We start from the raw sequence: 21,524 nt of genomic DNA, 5'->3' as shown, positions 1-21,524 counted from the left end.
TATATTCAAAGAAAAAGTTAAATTGTCAAATACGGGAAATGATAAATCTACGAATGACAAAAAATCCCTCGAAAATATGTCTTTTAAGCTTTTCTATTTGTACTTGTTATGTTTGAACGTTCTATAAAGATTAATGCATGTACACGAAAGCCTTGCATCTGTTCCAGATCTTTCTCACCACTTAGGGCCTATACAATATCTTAATTACTTAGATTCCTTCCGCGTGAAGTGGTATATGTGCTCTGATGAACTGTGTTTAAAGTATATTAATTGTTTATCTCTTAGATATGTCTATATACCCTCACTCATCGAAAAAAAAAGCTGATAAAATTTCATATATGAGTTTCACGCACGAACGTGTAGTACGACAATCAGAAGGCAACTGTACTGTAACCCTATGGCCTATTACTTCTTCTTTACACAGTTACCTGCCTTGGGTTTGTTACAATGACGACATGCTGATATGAGATAATTTAAGTTTAGATAATTCGAAACAGAATTATCTAAACATATACGGGGATCAAAGAGAAATGCTCAAAAAAGTAGAACACATGGAAGGGGGGGGGGGGGGGTATCAGGTCTGTGTAACCTATGTATGAAAGAAAAGGTGAAAATGCTTCGCTTTAAAGATGAAACAATCAAAACGACAACGAGAAAGTATAAGGAACTTTTGACCCTGTTCAAGTTCATTTTCACAATGTAAAGTCGTAAGTTGTAAGATAAATTAAACCAAGTTATTATACATCGCATGATACTTACAGAGAACACTAACATTCTAGAGAAGTTACTTGGAGCTCGGATGTAGAACACGCAATGAAAATACCAGCAATTTTAATAAGACATTTCAATAGAATTGCTCTCAAAAAGAATATTTGATAAAATGCACAGTACCTTAAGAAAGTTTTTCCATTATCAGTCTGTTCTCTTAAAGTAAGTTTTGACTTAGAAATGCATAACGAAGTCAATAATACTTGTGATTTCGATTTTGAGTCGTGTATCTGACCTACTAAGATGAGGTATACTGTCCTATCAATGGATGAAGATAAAATCTTCAGGCTTCTCAATATCTATATATTGTCATTGATCTTAAGTGTGGTAACAAAATGTTTAGCCACAAAGTTAACATTAATTTAGCAATGCCATGCAAAGTTTCTTTGTCCGGTAGGTATAATTAAATCTTTATTGCTTAATAAGGTACCTCTATTTCCTACTATTATCTTGACTGTGTAAATTTTTGAGTACTCTTGTTCGTAAGTTTTGTCAAAGTTTGTATGAATCATTCATGATGCAGTTGTATACTTCTCTTTAGATTCAGCAGCTCTCTTAATTGTTCCAATGCAAAACTGCAGCAGAGTATGACAAAGTTTAATATTTTATCTTTTTGAGCACAACATACTTTAAATTTACTCTAATGAGAGTGTTGTTATTTTTTTTTAATTTCTTGCTGAAAGAGAAAAAAATCAACTTATGGGAAGAGTTTTTCGAAATTGTGTAAACATGTAAACAAATAAGACACTAAAGCTGTTAAAACAAAATATTCCTCACATTGTCATGAATCACAACATTTGTGAAGAACATTTTGTGAGAGATTTCGGGAAACGTCTGCATTGAACGACTATACTTTATATGTATGAAAGGTTGTCCCCTCTCTCTCTCAGGTTTGTCTCCTCTTCTCACAATATGTTTGCTGCCCCCTTCTTGGTCTCAATCTGTTTGCTGCCCCCTATTCGGTCTCATTCCGAATGAAGTGGTATCTGTGTTTTGAGGAGCTGTGGGGAAAGAGTGCATTTGTTGATAAGTGAGATGTCTTATACTCATTCGTTGAAAGAAAAAATACATTTACTTATATAACTGTGTCCAAAATATATTGTCACTGAACGGTTTGTTAGCATCCGCTGTAATCCCTTAAGAACACAACATGATGACTCTGAGATGTAACATTTGTACCAGAAGTATTGAATACGACATGGTATAACCATCTTTGACATCTAGGAGTGTGTACTTCAGGGAGGATGAACGGTTTTATTACAGTTGGGGGAGGGGTCGCTTAAGGAAATTGAGTAGATTGTACTTTGATGTTGCCTTATGCAAAGGAGAAGGCGTTAGGGGAGGGGGGGGGGGGGAGAGGGAGAGAGTAGATAGACGAGGGATGGTGGAGAAATTTATTCAGAATTCGCCATCAAGTTTCCATTTGTATAATATTGAAATCTATAATTAACTATAAAGTAACTTATAAAGGTGTTTGATCTCAGGTTTTAATAGCATGCTAGATTTTCTACAAGTTTACATGGGTTTGACGGTAATTCATTTTATTACCACATTTCAAGTCAATACTGAAGCACTTAGTATCCTCCATAGGGCTAGTGTAGTTGTTCATTATAAACTATGACCAATCTTATGTGTTGCTGTGACAAGCACTACTGAATATTTTAGTTAATAAAAACTTAATCCCATAAATATCAAATGAAATCAACGTGAAGACTGAAGAAATGAGACAAAACTTGCTTCTCATTCCTTGTAACAGATGCACAAACTCGATGCATACTCTGCTGGTTGCTGTTCGATATGTTTTATCTGTTATTAATGTCCCTTACGTCTTGTCAAATGAGGTCTAAGACTGAACTTCAATGAAGTATTGAATAGTAATTTGTTAGAGCTTACCAACGGTTTACGTTAGGTAAATAAACTGCACCAGCTCCTCGGAACATTTGGATAACAATTGACATAATACTTCCAAACGTAAAGAATAACTTCATAAATTTGCATTTAAAAAGTTAAATGCATGCTTTTATCGGGAGGGCAACACATGATCAGGTCAAAAGTTGAGCCGTTACAACTGGAAAATCTGTCCACCAATTTTGTAAACACTATTTTCTGGTCTTAAAATTGCCATTTTCACAAATAATGTAGAATATTGCAAACTCACCTGTCTTAATCTTTCACGATAAGCTTTATCTGGTTCACCTACTTGTTTTCCAGGAATATTTTGCCCATCTCTCATTAGTGCTGCTCCTAATTCATCTGCTGTTAAAATATCGGCTGGATCTATTTTACTTTGGTTGATTAAACTAACTAGATATTCCTTGTAGTGAGTCCTATGGAAGTTAAATATCACACAATAATCATATAACTGTTGTAACAAACTATGTATGTTGTCTTGTCCATATGTCCTAGCATGCAACATATACAGGATAACAAGAAGCGATTGACTTCTCAATGTTAATATCAAAGTCGATCCTTATATTAAAAAACCTTGTTTTTCTTGCTTAGTAGTAAAAATTCTATAAAAAATAAATCAACTAAGTATGATCGGTGGATTTAATTTCGGGATGTTCCTTTCAGTCAATATTCTACGTTGGAAAAGAACTTTGACTGCGAACTTCCGGTTCAGGCAAGATCACATATGATATGCATACTAAAATACATAAGGTAACAATTCAATACAGATGACAATCATAATAACTTTTGTATTAGTATCAGACCGGATAGGTGGTGAAAATATGTTTAGGCTAATGGCCCAATTCTTTCTGGAAAGGGTGCGCAAACTGTCTGTATTGTCATTTATTTGTTGTGTCTATCAAAAGAGTGCCCTCAAAATTCACCAAATTCCAGACTAAAATGAGAGACATAGACTGTTGTTTCAAAAGACAGCCAAACTTGTGTCCTGTAGTGGATGATAACTAGCCAGAAAGAAAAAGTATAAGGAAACTCTGACTGTTAAAATCGTGTTCATGAATTCAAAAGTGCAAAAACTAAAAGACTGTCATGGATCTCAATGTCTAATTTATCCAAAAAGTTGTGATTTCATGTTAAGTACACCATGTAAGTAGCATAGTGTGTGTTTAACCTAAAGAAGATTGTAACAACTCACGTTAATACTTTCTTCACAAGATTAAAGTATAAACAATATACTGGATTTCACCGAATGCACCAGTAACATCTTCATATTGCTGATACAGCTGATGTTATTGGGTTACATTCAGGAAACTTTTCGTTCAGTAAAATGATTGTTTTGTTGAAAATCTTTCTAATCATTTTAGGGAGTTTCTATGCATTTCTACAAATGATTTATGCTGCAGTGCAGAACAACTGATGCAAAGTAACAAACAGCTTTCAATTGAGGATTTCTGTTGGAGCAATTTCATAATAATTTAATTATCAGTTCAACGTTGATCGTTTATTTGTATGCTTGCCTTTCTATGTGTGCTGATGTCTACTTAATCTACAAAATTACAGTTAGTTAAGTTGAATTGAATATTTAGGAATGTTGGACTAATGTCACTGTTTAAATAATTGAAAGAAAGTAAAGCAAATCTTACACGCAGAGTCTGGCTGCAGCTATTAACTCTCTTCCACAAGTAACGTCTACCAAACCATCTGGGCCTTCTCGTTGCTCCTTGACTGGACAGCCATCTTCCTCTAGTAGAGTAGCTGCAACATTGGCTATGTTGTATTCTACACCATTAGCCTATCAATACAACACAAACAATTAACAAAAAGCCTAAAAAGTTCATGAAAATTCGATACGGAAGAATTTGGGAAGACAAATGTTTACATTGTGACATTTCTCTGGATACAAGCAATACGCCTTAACCTTGGCCAATCGCTCTCGCGCTCTTTAGCATCTGTTGCATATTATATCAACCTTGTGATTTAATAAAAAAAATTATTCCAACTGCCCGCCGTGGTTGGTGCGTCGTACAGAGGGTGACTTCGTACAAGTTCTTTCCAAGTAGGCCAGCATTCTTGCCACCCTGCACCCGACTCGATAAATAGGTTCCTTGGAAGTGCCATACTTTCTTTAATTAGAAAAATTTCACCTGTTTCCTCCAAACACTGGAAAACCCTCTCATTGTTAGAAGGGTCTTTTTATCTCAAGATCAGAGTATTGTAAAAAGTCCACTCATGTTTGTATATGTAATGGGAGCGGAGACTGGAGAGCATACAGAGACCAGACCCATGACGGCTTACCTGGAGTAGTTTCTGTAGAGTATCACATTCTTGGTCTCTGAGGTGATACAGACAGTTCCTGGGGTGATGAGCATGAAGACCCTTCCCCTGACAGCTTGGAAATTTCCTACACTTTGGCTGCATAGAACAACATATACCGTTTATTTTTAACATATTTTCTCACTGGGACATTATTGTCCATTTGAACACACCGCTGCGAGTATGTTGGAGAGAGCAAACCTCCAGGAATGTACTTGGAAAGCTATCAGCAACTTCTAGGTGCCAAGTTTCAGGTCAATATTAAAAAAAACTTTACAGTTAAGTGGTAATTTGACCCCACATTTTACTTTTAAAAATGATCTTTAGTTCTTGATCAATCATGGGGAAACGGCACAAAATATTTGATACTTAAAGACAGTGGATGAGCATGTCTATAACTTCATATGTTGTCCAGTAGGAAGGTTGGGAATTCCTTGCAAACTCATCACAGTTAGGTATTATGGGACTCAACAATTGTCAGAGGCAAGGCCAGATGATTCCAGAAGCTCAATATTGATCACCATTGTTAATGAATGTATTCGGTTAACAGTTACGATCATCCATTACCTAGAGCGGGGATATCCTAAGGTTCTACAGGGCTAGTAGTTTCCCTCTGTTTAGAAACCAGAAAGCAAGACAAGAAACCCAGTGATTCCTTGCCACACACCTCATGTGAGCTTTGTATACTTTGGCAGTTATTGTATTGACCTCTTTTGAACTCGACCTCCACAAAATGCAATGGGCTTCTTGCACTGAGGTGGACCTACCCACAAAGGCATGGAGTTCCTGCATTTGAAGTAATTGTGTTTAGTAGGCTTTCAGACATTGACATCTGTTGAACTCAAATGATATTTGACCTACTGTACTTATGATGCACAAGTCTTCTTGTACTCATTGAATGTCATCTGCATACAGCACTGGAAATTCATTCCATCTTTAATTTTGAACTTATTACATATACAAAGTTTCAGGCTTTACCAACCACATATGACTTATGACCTCCATAATATGCACAAAGTCTCAAGTACTTACTAAGATGGTTTAGATAAGGGGTAACAAGTTCTGTAAGGAATTGCCTCTGAAGTTTTGTGTTTGCAAGGTTTCCAGACTAGATAACTTTTAATGAACATTGACCTCAAAAGCACAGGGGTATTTGTACTCACTAAGATGATCTCAACTCATTCAAGTCTGAGTAGTGGAGTTATTGTGTTCACAACATTTTCATACTTTGACCTCAATTAACCTCTGTATTACATACATATATCATAGGCTGTTTGTACTTAGCGTAGTGAATTTGCTTAAAAATATGAAGATCTTTTAATCTTTCATTTTGGAGTTGAGTGCTAACATAGTTTTCATACTTTGATATCTGCTGACTTCAAGCAACCTTTTACTTCCTTGCAAACCAAAAATAATTCTTGCACTCACACATATGGATCCACACAACAACTATGAAATTCATTCAACCAATTAAGTACTTTTCTTAAGTTACGGTGTTTACAAGTGGTGTCACATATACACACAAGAAACGCCAACACGATATCAACGATTTCTTTTTGTGCTAAATATGCTAAAATATCAAATTCCAACCACCCTATTATTTTTATTATGACTTTAGTTTGATATTTGTTCATGCTTACATATTTCAGGAATGGCAGATTACAGCCACAGCAGAACTCATGCATGCATTGGGCGCACTTGAAGTGTATACATCCACCTTTAGCAAGTTCGTAGCGCATCTTGCAGTTGGGACAATCTGAGTAACAGAAAATTGTGAAACATTGATGACTAGAAAGCAATCAATATGCCAACGCCTTTGCATTGTCATCCAGTATAACTAACACATATTATTAATTTAATTACAGAGAGATAGCCTGTTGGTGCTGACAATCTTGACAATATATCCTTTCTGTCATCAGATGACAGTAACTAGTCAGATGATTTAATGTATATATGACTATGTTATCAATGTTCATTTTCTCTACCAACATCGTTTGAACATTTGAACATAATAACGTTTGAGCCAATCAATGAGAACATTTGTCTGACAATTGTGCAGCAAATAACTAACACTTCTTCCAGACGTAAGTTTCAGAAACACATACTTATTCCATTTTCTTTGAGATGTGCAGCTAAGCCTTGGGCTTGAAACTCTGAGTCGTTGTCTCTCTTCCAGCGTTCAAACTCTTTACATGATATGCCATCATGCTGTTCCTGCCACTGTTCAAATAAACAGAGGAAGTTCAAGATCTCCCTAAACTTTAAACATAACATACCTGTAACATAAAACAGGAAACCTAGTTCAAGTTTTCCCTGGTTTAATGGAATTCTCACTATAGAGGGCACACGTTTTCCATGTTCTTAGTTCCATCAAATATTACCTTATCGTGAATTGGTTAAAATATCCTCAAAACATATTAATCTGTGCTAAATCAAATAATGCTTGAGCTGAACAATGAAACTCACAATCGCAAAGTTCTTTAAATCACCAGAATTAAAAAGAAACTGACGTTTCGATGACCTAACATCTGAAGTTTCCATTTTAGAGGTATCAAGAAAATGTTCAAGAGGGTTTGTCATATAGGCCTTGTTGGTCCTTTGAGGGACCTTACGTTCAATTGTTTACGATTTATCCTTCGTTCTCTCTTTGAGATACCAACTTTGAAAAGGGTTTCTTTTCATTATAAAGTTGTCTTCAAATGACAATTGACCTTCACTCAACTTCTATGATGCTTTTTATCACTGTTGGGCACCCATATACCATTTATTGAGCTAACCATTGTGTCCTTTTCTTGAGATGCCATGTTTACGTGTATTTTGATATTATGATGGACTCTCATGCACTTCATCAAGATTGCAAATGTATGGTTATCTGAAGCATAAAAATGGCACCAAATACTTTTGTAGAAAATGGTTACATGAAACATTAAAATGATATAAGTCAACCGTATGAACAATTCTGATTGTAAAGTTTACAACATTATCAAAGGAAAAAGAGGTAGTTCAATGGACATATATTCTTTTCAGTCAGGCAGAACTTACCGTTTTTTTGCAATTGAAGCACTGGAACTTTCTACAATTTGTGCACTGGATTTTAAGATCACGCCTTTCATTTATAAATCCACTAGTGCATCCCTGTTATAGAAGAAAATAATATTTGAAAACAACTGCAGGGTTAATTAATTAAGGAAAACACATTTCCTAGCAAACATTACATATCCCTAATTTTTTTCGTTGTGTCTGTGTCACATTAGTTGATTTGAGCCAATCATATCTAAGAGCAATATGATGATAAATGCTTGAAATTTAAAATGTGCGTTGAAAATAAATCATGATGTTATAAATTCTACCCTACGATCCATGAAATTAAAAGTAACATTTTACGAGAAAAGAAACTCAGATCTTATTTCACCACTTTTTTTTATCTCTTTGAACACACCTTCATGGTGTTACAAGGAAAGATCATTTACCAAATGCACACCAAATATTGAAAGATTTTAAACTTTTCCAATCTATCCGTTAAGGAATTGTGACTCTAAAATAAACCTTTCAAGCATATTAATATATGTACATTTAATAACTTTTTTGAATATTTAAGCACTTGGTTTGGTTTGGTTGCTTGAGGATATGTAGGCTTACATTTGCACACCAGCGAAAGTTCTCGTCCTTTATCAAACCCCAAGTCACAAGCTTTTCTTGGTATAATTCAAAGTCTACAGGATTCAGATGATGTTGCAACTGAAAACAATTAATCGACAAAGAGAAGTTCAATGGTACATACTAAACGAAATGCAGCATTAAGTGTATCCGTTTCTACTCAATGTCACATATTAATGACTTTCAGCCTAACAAGGAGATACAGTTCAACTCAGCTTGCAAAATATTGAGTCAATCAAACCTTAGTTTTCATTTATACAACCACATCTCCCATCTGTCACCTCATCCCCACTTTACCCCTATTACGCCCGCCCTAAAAACAAAACAGTTATTCAAATCATAGAAGAGTGCTGCTTTTATATAACTTTAACTCTTAAACTAAACGACTCCCACCTCATAAAATACACACATGCAATATTGAAGATTACTATGGTTACACTTTATGTAAATAGGCAGAATTGTAACATAAAATGTTATATTTTAATTTATAGTTCCAAGATGCAACTTACCACCATTCCCAGTAACGCAAAATAATCTTGAAATTCCTCATCGGAACTGGCCTCAAGATTAGGCTCATTGCAAGATGGACAAGCAAATTTGTACATGCATTGTGTGGTTTGGGACAGTATTGTAAAGTATTTAGTGAAGCATTCAGTACAGATATGGCACTGGCAGAATGGAGTCCCAATGAGCTGTTTTGATAAAGGATAAACATAATAATGTCATGCGTTGTAATTGAATTATGTCTCTCCAAGCTAGATATAATAATATTATACTAAAATAAGAATGCACATAATAATTAATTGTAGTATAGACGGACGTATGAAATGTTTTATATCCTAGCTGAGCTCACATCTTTTTAATAAGTCTGAGACAGTTCTATGAATATGTGTTAGCTCAGTGTTAGCTCAGTGGTTAACGCCGGTGCCTTCCAATCATAAGGTCTCGAGTTCGAGTCACTCCAAGATTAATGTATGCCGTCCAGTTACAGAGTTGTTGACAATTGACAATTCATACTCATGGACGTTAAATATGAATCTAAGAGACTGACTTTGGTCAGCTTGTGGCTTTGATAAGCTAATGGGGCTTCTTCGCGAGTTCCTGCTTGCAGTAGGATCTAAATACATACAATCCCTAAACATCAATTCAGGTTGCCTTAATAGCTTGAGACTCTATATACTAATAAGAAGGAATATAAATTTTTAAAGAAAGGAATGATTCCTATACCTGGCTCATAGCAAAAGTTTCAAAGCAAATAGCACAATCTTTAAAGAAGTTTTTAGCCCTTGCTAGATTCCCTCCAGATGATTTCACTGCTTCCATGCAGTCTTTCAGCCCATGTTGTTCTTCATACCTAAGATAGAAGAATGTGTCCATAGCAGCCTTTTTTATGTTTTCTTTAGACATTAAAACTCTTCGAATTAACTGAAGTGAATAAGAATGAAATCAAAGTAAGACAAAATATGTAGTATTTAAAGGTTCAAGGGAAACTTAACTCAACTTAATTAGCAGTATCAGCACACTCTGTTTCAACCCACGACTTCTTAATTTTAAGAGAAACCAAAAGCTAAAATCTGGTTCGATACTTTGCAATAATTGATTTAACAGCTCGTTTCAACACTAACATTTCTACATGTGAAGTGGAAATATTTAACATTTTTACATCTGATGTAGAAGTATTAAACGGACAAGTTCGTGCTCTCACAGCTCACCAGTGAACAAACATCAAGCAACAAACAAATCAGTTCCATTACATATTTTTTTACCACTGTCGATGGTATATACCCCCCAGTGGTGCTAACCAGGATCTTTAATTATCAGTTAACATAAGGTGAAAACATCTATGCAGCTTTTTCTTTCGTTTTAACGAGGACATTGTTATTATTGTATTTTCCTGCATGCAAATACTATTCGATAGAAATATATAACATTCCACTTTTTCGCATGTTTTTTTCTTGCCTTATTTCTGTCGATTAGAACGAAGCTGAATGTGGCAAGTTTAAGTTCTGTTATAGATTGTTCAATGCTTCTCAATATGAAAGAAACAATATGTAGTTTCGTATTACTATCATATATTAAATACATTTATCATTACACCTCTTTCTTTTTCGATTCATGTACAATGCTCATTTCAATCCTTTCAATGGCATCCTCGGGACTACTTTCAAGACTTATCTGAAACATTAGAATGTAAAAAACATTACATAAAAATAGTCACAGTTTTAGTCTAAAACTGATTTGATATATTAAAGACTCTGGAAGAGACCGTACAATTGATTCCATCATTGACAGTAAACAGGTTCTCTTCCCTCTTCGCCTGCTTGAAATACATACTTTGTATGTCCAGCATCATATATAGTCATTATAATAAATATTATTTCGTAACGTAAATAACGTATGTTAATTAACTAAACCAAATGGTGCTGAGTAATTATGATCTATGATTACAGAAAGGATATCTAAATATTTGTAAAAAAAACAAAAACAGTTGAACTAATTATATGTACATTGCAACCAGTTATTATATTAGGGAGTAGAATACGCTTACAACGAAACCGCCTTGCGAGGAATTTATGTTAAATGGTCCAATCTTTTTTCTGTCATGACTTGACCGGATAGATGTACGGTGGTATCTGGAATCACATTCATCGCAAAAACATTCCGAACAGGTTATGCAATGGACTGATATGTTTTCTTCACCACAGATGAAGCAAGATTTCTTGTTGGGGTCATCAAGTCCTACTTGGTCGAGATACCGAGTTATATCCAGATCAGTTGAACGAGAGGTTTTGTCGGAATTCAAGAAGTTATTTAGAAAACGCTCTCCGTTGACGTGAGTCTGATTAAAGTACTGGGAGAATTCCCTTTGTAGAACCAAGAGATCTGCTGTAACCTCAGAGACTCTTTTCAGATTTACAGTTTCGCAGGAATCTGGGAAATGATAGCTAGTTCGATTACGACCTGCGTATCCAATTGAAGCCAAAACCTCATCGTATCCCTGTAGATACCAGAAAATATCAACAAGAGAGACAACGATTTCACTTCTTTCGAAATTGAAACTCAAAATATATGAAATGCATTTACCAGTGGAGTTCATGATGTGTTATTACATAATATGAGTCGGAGTTTGACTCCGTGGGCTCCCAGTGTTATCGTTAATTTGCTCAATAACATAGGCTTATACTAAAGGAAGTCCTCAAAGATGACACCTAACCCAATCCATAACGTGTAACCCGTCGATATAATCTCATCTTCTCTCACCGCTATACTATACTTATCATCTGAAAGCTTTGGTTTATGATCTTTGACATATTTATGATGTGCCATTAACGTGATGAGGGTTTAAATTGATGAAATAATTATAATTTAGTTTGAGTTTATCTAACTTAATTTTTGAAGATAGAAATTATGTAGCAAACACCCGTCTGAATTGGCAAGCTATGATATAATCATTTACCTGTAACCTCAAGCAATTAATCCATAACGAGGCATATTTCATCACAAACTCCAATCTAGAACGGCAATTGATTATGGGCTATATAATAGCAGGATTCACGCCCTTCATCCATAACTCCGCACTAAAGTGAACATCATTTGTACATACATGTTTGTTGATACTTAACTTTAAAAGGTTGGGTGTCAATTCAACATTTTGTATAACTTGACAACTGTAATGGTGCATATTTATTGTCGCTTACCTGCAGGGGCATCACTTTGTGTGCAAATGTGCTATTATACATATTGATGGCCCTCCAACTTGGATGTTTGTTTGTTTTCAGTAAATTGACTCCATACTTGACAAGAACATCCACTCCAGCGGAAATAACGTTAACTTTACTCTTTTCCTGTGAAAACAAAATATTTTGACACGTGGGTTGACATACTTTATATTTTAAAGAGGGCACAAACTGTTATCTATACTGCTAAAAATATGTGTAAGTAATGTATAAGTTACAGGGCAAGACGTTTCGATCCCAGCCGGATCTCCTTCACAAGCAAACTGATATGAAATCAGGTTAAGGACACATTTAAACTAGACAAATGGACAGACATCAACATTGGACAAATGAACAATGGGTCGAATACAAAATGGTCTGAACATTGGCATTGAACTAGCTACAGTAACTAACCATGTTACTTCCATAAATACCCCAGTATGCTAATCGCTATAGTTATTTTATTAAAACTTCTAATCATATTTTGGCAAATATAGGGGCACATTTGCATATGGCTAGGCGAGTTAACATTTGTTCATGTTTACTAAACTTGCGAAACATTTTTCTATTGATAAAGGTATTTATAAACGATTTGGCAATCAATTCTTTGGCTTTTTACACATTCAATATATTAGTGTTATCCAATTGTTTAGCTCATGTGGTGCAGATTTATAGTTGTCAATTACTGGCTCCCGTCATCTCTTACTTCTTCATATACCGTGCCACATTTTAGAATAATAAGAAAACTTTCTTCTAAATTGTATAAGAATTGAAAATGCAATATGTACTCACTTGTAAGTTTGAATTCTTTGATATGAAGTCTAGAACAACACCATTAGCGCATTTCACTCGAAGAGGTTCATCGATGTAGGCAAGTTCCTCAATAAGGCTCTGACATGGCTTGATGTTACCTTGGCTTTTCTCAAGGGCCAATACCAGTTTCTCTTTTAGCATTAGGATCACAGACGACCTTCCCTTTGAACTCTCATTGTAGATATCTTCCTCATCTTCTGTGCAGCTGGTGTTTATATCTGTTCGGCCATGCAGACCGCTCCACGACTTGAATGCCTCCATACTTACGAACAGTTACGATCAATTCAAATCACCATTCACATACCGCCATTAAACTGAAAGCAACACTGAAATAATCGGACGAAGTTTATTGAAGCCATAAAACAGCTTTAAATTACAAAATGTAATCTATAACCCTTATCCCTATAATTTACATACGATCATACGTTATACGATAGATAATCACATTAAATGCCCGAAGATAATTGTTACACATTTTAAACCCGAAATGAAAAACTGCATCGAGGTACGATGATGGAACCTGTCGATTTTTGAGCAATCAAACATGTCTTGAATCTTTGACGTCCGACGACCTTCTACATCTGCAGTACACACAATTGAGCAACTTTACTAAGTATGCGCCAACCATTCAAAGTTACCTATACTTTCTTTACAAGGTTTTCTGATTTTGACTAAAGACACGATGGTCCTCATACTTAATATTGCTTGCTTAGGACATCCAGATTCAAAGATTGATATATCCTAGTTTGCCTTCCTGAGAGACTGGTTACAAGGTTTTAAAAATTGTATTTTTCATGACCTCAAATGACTCTGGTCTGGACGAAAGATACTAAACGTAATTTGAATGAATGTGGGGGCCAAGACTTAGTGAGACCAACTCAAGTTTTCCTTCGATTGATATTTATATCTGTTCGTTGTAGGCTTTCCTTTCATGTGTTAAACTAGCGACATTTAAACTTATGATTCCATGTGTGTGTACGATTAAAATGTTAAGAGAAAAGTTGTAATACTATGCCACAATTTTTTAGGTAAAATAGTTAAATAAACAACTTGATTTTTTGACGTAAGTTCTTTTTAAGGTTAAACAAATGGTAAGCATACTTCTGCTAAACCGTGGAATCAAACTTTGGTGTATGCCTGGGAATTGGGTGTTGTACCTCCGTGATTTTTGGTAATTCAGTTAGCAATTGCGGTGAGACCATTGTATACGCACATTTTCGGGTGAGTCTGCACCAACATGGTTCAAACTCTGTAAACCTGCTTGCTCAAATTGGAAAGCTTGAATTACATGCATACTTGCTACACTATTGTGAGTATAATGAAGAGTTTGTGTCCTGTGGCGTCCAAATGTGATTAGAGCTCAACAGAAGTGAAAGTGTCGTGAAACACATGACACAGGTTAAAAACCTTGTAACCATACAAACACCTACATAAAGCACGCATGAACTTGCTAGGGTCTTGTGATTGGGGGGGGGGGGTTGTAGAATCATAATATCACACTTAGAATAATCATTTTCTAAGTGGGTCGATTCTTAAGGAGGGGCCCGTGCCGTACCGCATCATAATACGAGTGTGTTGTAAATTATTTGTACATTAAGTATGCTATTGGGCACTTAGAAATATGCAAAGGTACTAAATCGAACGCCGTATATGAGAAAAAAACCTAATATTATTGGCTCAAAAATCAGAATGATCCTGTCAAGAGGGCGAGTGAGATATGTTGCATAGATAAAATTTTCCAACTTTCGTGTTTTTGACCACCGATCTTCCAACTAGTGAAACTTAACCAATTATTGCTAGGTGAGACACTCCCCCACCCCTCCCCCTGTAGTTACGTCCCTGGCATTAGTGCAAGAACCTTTAATTGCTGATCACTTGAAGTCAATAACGGTCAACGCTTCGAAATGTTGTGCAAACTTCATGTTACTGTTGAATGTTCTCATATGCTATCACCAAGTTAATTGCCTTTTCGGGTCAAAAGTTGTATGAGGTTACACAGTCCTTAATCTAGTTAAAATGTGTCTCTTTTCCAGTACTAACCAGCCGAGGAAAAGAAAACATGGTTACTTTATGGTGTTTTAGTACCCATTGTTTAATTTTATAGACATTTTGTGTTGTCGTGTTGTCAATGTATCTGACTATAAACACAAACCGTTGTCCTGCGTATTATACTCTATGGTGGTGTACGGTAACTCGTACCCACTATAGTTCCGTGTTCTTCAAAGTCAAGCACGAAGTTACAGACATTTTTCCTTCCGGCCTTTTAACATGTTTACTTGTTTTCAAAGTTTTCACAATTCGTTTCTACCACCACGAAACCCAATGACACAAGTTATTGATAGGTGATCTTACAGTTCATTTTGTCTCCTGCGATAACACTAATCAATGATAATGTCATTAGAACCATCACCACATTGTTGTCTTAAGCAATGACCTTGAAGAAATATCCCTTACATTAAAATTCATATTGTCGCAACATATGAAAAGATGGAATATTCAAACTTGCCTGAAGCCAAAAGTTTTAACAAATATCCTGGTTCCATTTGAAACACTATCATTTGTCAGAATCTAACTTTTCCCCTTCAGACTATCGTGCATTAGTTTGTTCGCGACAACCAGAGCTTGTGAAATAATATACACTTGTCTTGCAAAACTATACACAATTTATGAAAGACATATGCAGATGATTCTACCACGGTGACTGCAGTAATACAGTGCGCGTGAGCTTGAACTTCAGACTAAACGATGACGAACCAAACTCAACAGGAACTTGTTCAAACAAATTTACAGACGGAATTAATGGCTTTTATGAAGTAGTTACTTCTACTGGAATGCACGTACGAACCGAAAGCATCATCACTTGTTGTTTTTATGCAGTATTATTATGAAAAGTAAACATTTGGGATATGAGCCCGAGCACCTCGACGCCATCGACTTGTTTATGTATTCTCGACCCTGCCACTTCTCATTTTACTTAATGATATTTTTGCCAATTGGGGTGGACCTTTTATTGAATATTTCTTAAATTCGAGTTCTTGGCGCAGGTTATGAGCCTGATCTTTCAGTACGTATTCATGGGCGACCACGTAGAGGGGGTGGGGGAGGGGCAGTGCATTGTGACGTTTCCTCCCCCTCCCCGAAAAACATAGCCTAGTAGTACAAAGAACCAAAAGCTTTTCTCTCTCGTTCAAAATATCCCAGAGTCTAAATGTTTACTGATCACATCTATTCACGCAGATACTAATAACTGCATATTGCAAGATAACTGTTCACCTAATAGATAAAGCTACAGGCAATCGCTAATTGGTACCCCCGTATAGATGAGGTTTAAATATCGAACATTTGATCTGCTTTATCCATAGTATGGCAACTATCCAATATCGGTGGTGGGTGGTTACAACAAGAAAGTGTCTTGCAGACTGTGTAAAGTGGCGCAGCTATCCCCCATCCCCGGCCCATAAAATGTACCCCCCCCAAAAAAATAGGATTTTCTTTTTAGAGAATTAGGTTCGAAAAGTCATCTGCCTGCCCACTAGTGCATGCTTCTTTTGATGACCTAGATGACTCTTTACGTTATACAAATGCATCAGATACCGCCAGGGGGTTAGCTAGACTTCTTTTGAAGGGGCCCAAAGGTTTTCCTGTGGGCTGACAGAACCTACTTTCTAAAACATATCAAACATTTTTCTGGTAAATTTTGGAAGCCGGAAACCCCCTAACCCCCCCCCCCCCCTCAAACATCATCATCGTTACGTCAGAAATAAGACATTAAGGCAATTGAGGAATTCTCCGTCAGATAAACTTAACCATCGCATGTGAAAAATAATTTTAATTATGCCATATTCTTTTACCAATTCCAAACCGCTACCATCCTTGTTTGCTTTCTACAGAATAAATTGAGGCGGGTGTAGTTTACTGGATTTTCAACCTTCCAACTACATGTTATTGATATATATAGAATTGGAAGACTGATAGAAAGATTTTACTTTATGTGAAAATGTGTGAAATGCAAATATGTTACAATAATTATCTTTTTCCATTCTGCACCTCATTTGCAAACATTTATAACATATATATATATATATATATATATATATATATATGTTATAAATGTTTGCAAATGAGGTATATATATACATATATATATATATATATATATATGTATATGTATATATATATATATATATATATATATATATATATATATATATATATATATATATATATATATATATATATTATAATTATGAACGTTTTCCTTCCCACTGCGTACATTTATATAGGGTAACAGTGCACTAACGGGCTACAAGAACACGAACTACGAGTTTACCTCTAATACAAACATAATAACAGTTCTTGTGGTATATTACTTTTCTAATTTGTATCGTAGACTTACCTGGCCAGTGGACAGAGGTCACTGACATTACGAGATTGTATATAGATATGATTCACGAAGTATCAACAAGTAGGCCATCCTGCACTTGTAAATCTCATCACAACATTTGTGTATATACGACCAACAGGATGTCATCACTCTTGACTCACGCAAGTTTGAAGTAATGAACCATGAATATTACTGACTTCGTGACCTTTGACACTTTACACTGTTACATGTATTTGTCGTGTGGCACGTGACATCATAACCAACGAAACCATTGAAAGAACAGAAGCAAACCCCATTTCCTTACAGGGGTTACCAGAAGATAACCAAATTGATGGAAACACACAACTCAACGACGTTGCAAAGTAGCCGCAATTTTGAATAGTTCGAGATTATCTGGAATTTTTTGGGGTGGGTTTGAACCAGGAACCTAACCAGTACACCATGCTTAACCTTTGATTTGCAATAGGCAAGTTCTGTCAAGTGCGATTAATTTAATTTTGGTAAGAAATGTACCGCAATCTTGTTAACAGTAGGGTTAAATTTAATATTGACTGAATAACAAGTTCGAATGACAGCCGCCATCGAGGTTTGCGGAGCCGGAATTTTCGGTGACTTTTAAGGGTAAGGCCAAAACAATTGACGGAGATGAGAAATATGGTCACATGATATATTATATTTGAATTCATAATAGCAGGTAAAGCCTATGTGGTGTCATGAATCATCACCACAATACAAGCATTATTAAACTTACTTCTTTAAAAAAACTTTATTCCCTTATTCTTAAAATGGGGAAACATTTTGCTTTTCCCCCTCACACAACGAAGGCTGGCTATGCATCTATCGTACTAACCTTTAAGTGCCAAGTGTCCCCCCCCCCCCACACACACAAACGAACAATGTGTTTTACATTCAGGCAGAGGATCCAATTGTCTTTGCCATAGCTTGAATCAATATACACTCAACTGAACAATACCGCTTAACAATAGAATTCTTCTGAGAACTTGAAATTCCTTTCACACTCTGAATGCAAAACAAGTGCACCAAACACACACCCAACCACACCCTGTTTCAGTTCCTGCGTGCATTTATGTTTATCGAGGCTATTTTTTCATACCAGGAGGCTGACTGAGTTCAAACCAAAGAAACAAAACTGCAAAACTGAGTCTTCAATAATTATGCAATATTTAGATGTATTCTGATCCAGTATGGGCAATACATTTTAATAATAAAGGAAAGTTGAAACATGAAGAAATGTAAGAGCATGACTGCAATATAAATTGAGTTAACATTCACTACCTTATCATGCTGCCTAACCCTTTTGTCATGTAAATAACTGAATCATATGTTATTGTTCCAGCTGTTCAAGAACAATAGGCAATTGTCCTGAGAAAAAGGGCATTTTCCAAAATACAATTCACAGTTAATTAGTTTAAAATGTTTCAAAAACATTAAAGTGAACTGTTTCATATCATACATGTGCTATGCATATGTTAGAAATGAAAGTCCACCTTGTTGACAATATAGTCAAGCTAACTGAAGCAGTAAAGAAGGCAAAAATGAAAACATATAATGAAAACATACTGCAACAAAATGATTATAATGAGTACACACTTTACTTGTGTCATTGTTTCACTCTTAAATTTCATCTGATTAACAAATGAGAGCAAATTGAGTAAATGTTAAAATAAGAAAGTTGTTGCAGAATATTTCCTTTAAAACTTGAAAATTTACTTTAAAACTAATCAATTGCTGCATGACTGCATATGTACAGATGATCTTCACCTTAAATATTTTTTCGTATATGAAAAGAATGCGAAATATCTATGACCTATTGACCCAAAGCTTGAAAATAATAATTCCTGGTTGAGTGGTAGGGAAATTGTCAAATTTACACCATTATGGTCGTCATGGACTTTCTTAAAATGGTTAAGGAGAAAGTAAAAGAACACTTTTGATCCTGTCCACATTAATTTTTCACAGATCATATCAAGTTTTCGATTGCTATACACATAAGGTTACAGGATAAATTATTCCAAAATATTAAACATCACATCATATTTAATGAGAACACTATAAGATCCTAACAAAGTTACTTCTAGTTTAAGGACTGAGAACAAGAAAGACACAAAAATACCAGCAATTTTAATCGGGGATTTCAAAAGAGTTACTTTACAAAATGAATATTTCATAACGTGTGCAGTAGCTTAATGAATTTACCCATTATCAGTCTGTTTATTAAGTTACTTGTACTGTATGGCGCTTTTGACAACTATTTTGTTTATAAGTAGCGCATTATAAATCTTAGTTATTATTATTATTATTATTATTTTTGAATTGAAAATGGAGTAACAAAGTCAAAAATAGATGTGATTTCAGAAGTCTAAGAGAAGCTTTTGAGCAATGTATCTGATAAAGTGAAGTGAGGTGTGCTGAGCTCAGTCTTTGTTCCTTAATAAGGGCATTTATATATCATTTTTACTGTGTACAAGTTTTAAATACTCTTGATTGCAGATATCTCCAATGTTTGTATGAATCATTTATGCTGCAGTGGTATACTTCTCTTTAGATTCAGCAGTTTGCTTTAATTTTTCAAAGCACAAAAAGAAAAAAGAAGAAGAAAGAGCCAGCTTATGGGAAGAGTATTTCGAAATTGGGTGAAGATGTAAACAAATAAAAAGAGATACTAACGCTCTTAAAATACATCTTGAATATTCACTAACAAAATATTAAATATTCACACACTCACAAATCATAAAATTCAAGATTGACAGCGTCTGCAAGCTTTAGTGAACTTTTCGTGATGAATTCTCTGGGAGTGATTTCAGGTTACACATGCATTTAATATAATATGAATGTTTGAAAGTTAGTTCTCTCCATCTCACTCTCTCTCTCTCTCTGGTTTGTCTCTTCTCCTTACAATCTGTTTGCTGCCACTGCTTCTCCTCCTTCATGAAGCGGTATCTGTGCTTTCAGGAGCTGCAGGAGAAGAGTACATTTGCTCATAATTTAGACCATGTCTAGTCCTTGTTTTATTGAAGGAAAATAATCTATAAATGTATCTAAAACATACTGTCAACTAATCGGTTTGATGTACAATTTGTTCCGATAAGTTCAAATGCAATGTGGTATGATCCTCTTTGACATGCTGCTATCAAGGTATGACCCTCTTAGACCCCTAAGAGTGGCTACTTAAGGGAGGATGACCAGTCTTATTTCACATGGAGGGAGGTGGTGGGGTGGTGCAGACCCTTCGGGGAAATTGTGAACATGGTTACTTTGTTGTTGAATTTTGTAATAATCAAACATTTGCAGGAAGGATAAAATAGAAAGGAGATGAAGGGAAGTAGCTGGATGGGGGAGGGATTTAGCTGGAGGGCGAGGGAAGTAGCTTGAGGGGGACAGAAGTAGCTGGATGGGGGAGGGATTTAGCTGGAAGGGGAGGGAAGTAGCTTGAGATGGAGGGAAGTAGCTGGATGGAGGCATTATCTAGCTGGAGGGGCAGGGGAGAAGCTGGAGGGGGAAGGAGATAGCTGGAGGGAGATGGGAAGTAGCTGGAGGGAGGTGGGAAGTAGCTGGATGGGGCAGGGAAGTAGCTGGAGGGGGGGTGCTTGAGATGGAGGGAAGTTGCTGGATGAGAGAGGATGGGGTGGGATCTATTCAGAATTTGCCATCAAGGTTCATGTTTATACTATTGGATTCCAAGAACTACCTATCAAAGAACTTATAAAGGTGATACATGTTTACAAGAGGGTGCTGGTAATTCATATTGACATGCGAACTCTACTGTCTTCTGTTATAGATGTTACTACTGTCACTCAACTCTTGTCAAAGGAAGGCTTAAACTGAACTTCACTGTTTTGAAAGGTTACTTGTAAGATTTACAACAGTTTAATTAAGGCAAGGAAAACTGCAACAGTTCCTCGGACCGTGTGAACAACAATCGACAGAATACTTCAAAATAAAGA

At 35.7% G+C, this 21,524-nt stretch overlaps 2 protein-coding genes across 3 annotated transcripts in view; both read right to left on the bottom strand.

Moving 5' to 3' along the window:
- Positions 1 to 77: 77 nt before the first annotated feature.
- LOC139965704 (E3 ubiquitin-protein ligase RNF31-like) lies at positions 78 to 15,876 on the bottom strand. The gene is made up of 15 exons (XM_071968349.1): positions 15,682 to 15,876; positions 13,155 to 13,501; positions 12,345 to 12,491; positions 11,195 to 11,644; positions 10,744 to 10,821; positions 9,874 to 10,071; positions 9,156 to 9,338; positions 8,629 to 8,727; positions 8,032 to 8,124; positions 7,095 to 7,209; positions 6,630 to 6,745; positions 4,972 to 5,088; positions 4,320 to 4,468; positions 2,927 to 3,095; positions 78 to 1,769 (listed from the first exon to the last, which is right to left on the bottom strand). The coding sequence occupies exons 2-15, from the start codon at positions 13,434 to 13,436 to the stop codon at positions 1,734 to 1,736; spliced, it is 2,232 nt and encodes a 743-aa protein (XP_071824450.1). The 5' UTR covers positions 13,437 to 13,501; positions 15,682 to 15,876; the 3' UTR covers positions 78 to 1,733.
- Positions 15,877 to 18,724: 2,848 nt separating this feature from the next.
- Positions 18,725 to 21,524, bottom strand: part of LOC139965702 (uncharacterized) — a 151,458-nt gene continuing 148,658 nt past the window's right edge. For both annotated transcript variants that reach the window (XM_071968345.1, XM_071968344.1), the window contains exon 20: positions 18,725 to 20,535. In XM_071968345.1, the coding sequence (XP_071824446.1) occupies positions 20,473 to 20,535 (63 nt within the window). In that variant the 3' untranslated portion in view covers positions 18,725 to 20,472. The remainder of the gene's footprint in view (positions 20,536 to 21,524) is intronic.

This window comes from Apostichopus japonicus, chromosome 3 (genome assembly GCF_037975245.1).
Source record: "Apostichopus japonicus isolate 1M-3 chromosome 3, ASM3797524v1, whole genome shotgun sequence".
NCBI classification, from domain to species: domain Eukaryota; kingdom Metazoa; phylum Echinodermata; class Holothuroidea; order Aspidochirotida; family Stichopodidae; genus Apostichopus; species Apostichopus japonicus.
Note: the sequence above shows the minus strand (reverse complement) of the source record. Positions and strands in the feature narration are given on the sequence as shown.

Bases quoted from the DNA above. Each gene is read 5' to 3' on its own strand.
- LOC139965704 (XM_071968349.1), bottom strand. From the start codon at position 13,436: ATGGAGGCATTCAAGTCGTGGAGCGGTCTGCATGGCCGAACAGATATA. The intron at 10,822-11,194 runs GTAAGCGTATTC...CTAATGTTTCAG, and splicing joins CCTCGCAAGGCGGTTTCGTT to ATAAGTCTTGAAAGTAGTCC. The intron at 10,072-10,743 runs GTGTAATGATAA...TATTCACTTCAG, and splicing joins ATGAATCGAAAAAGAAAGAG to TTAATTCGAAGAGTTTTAAT.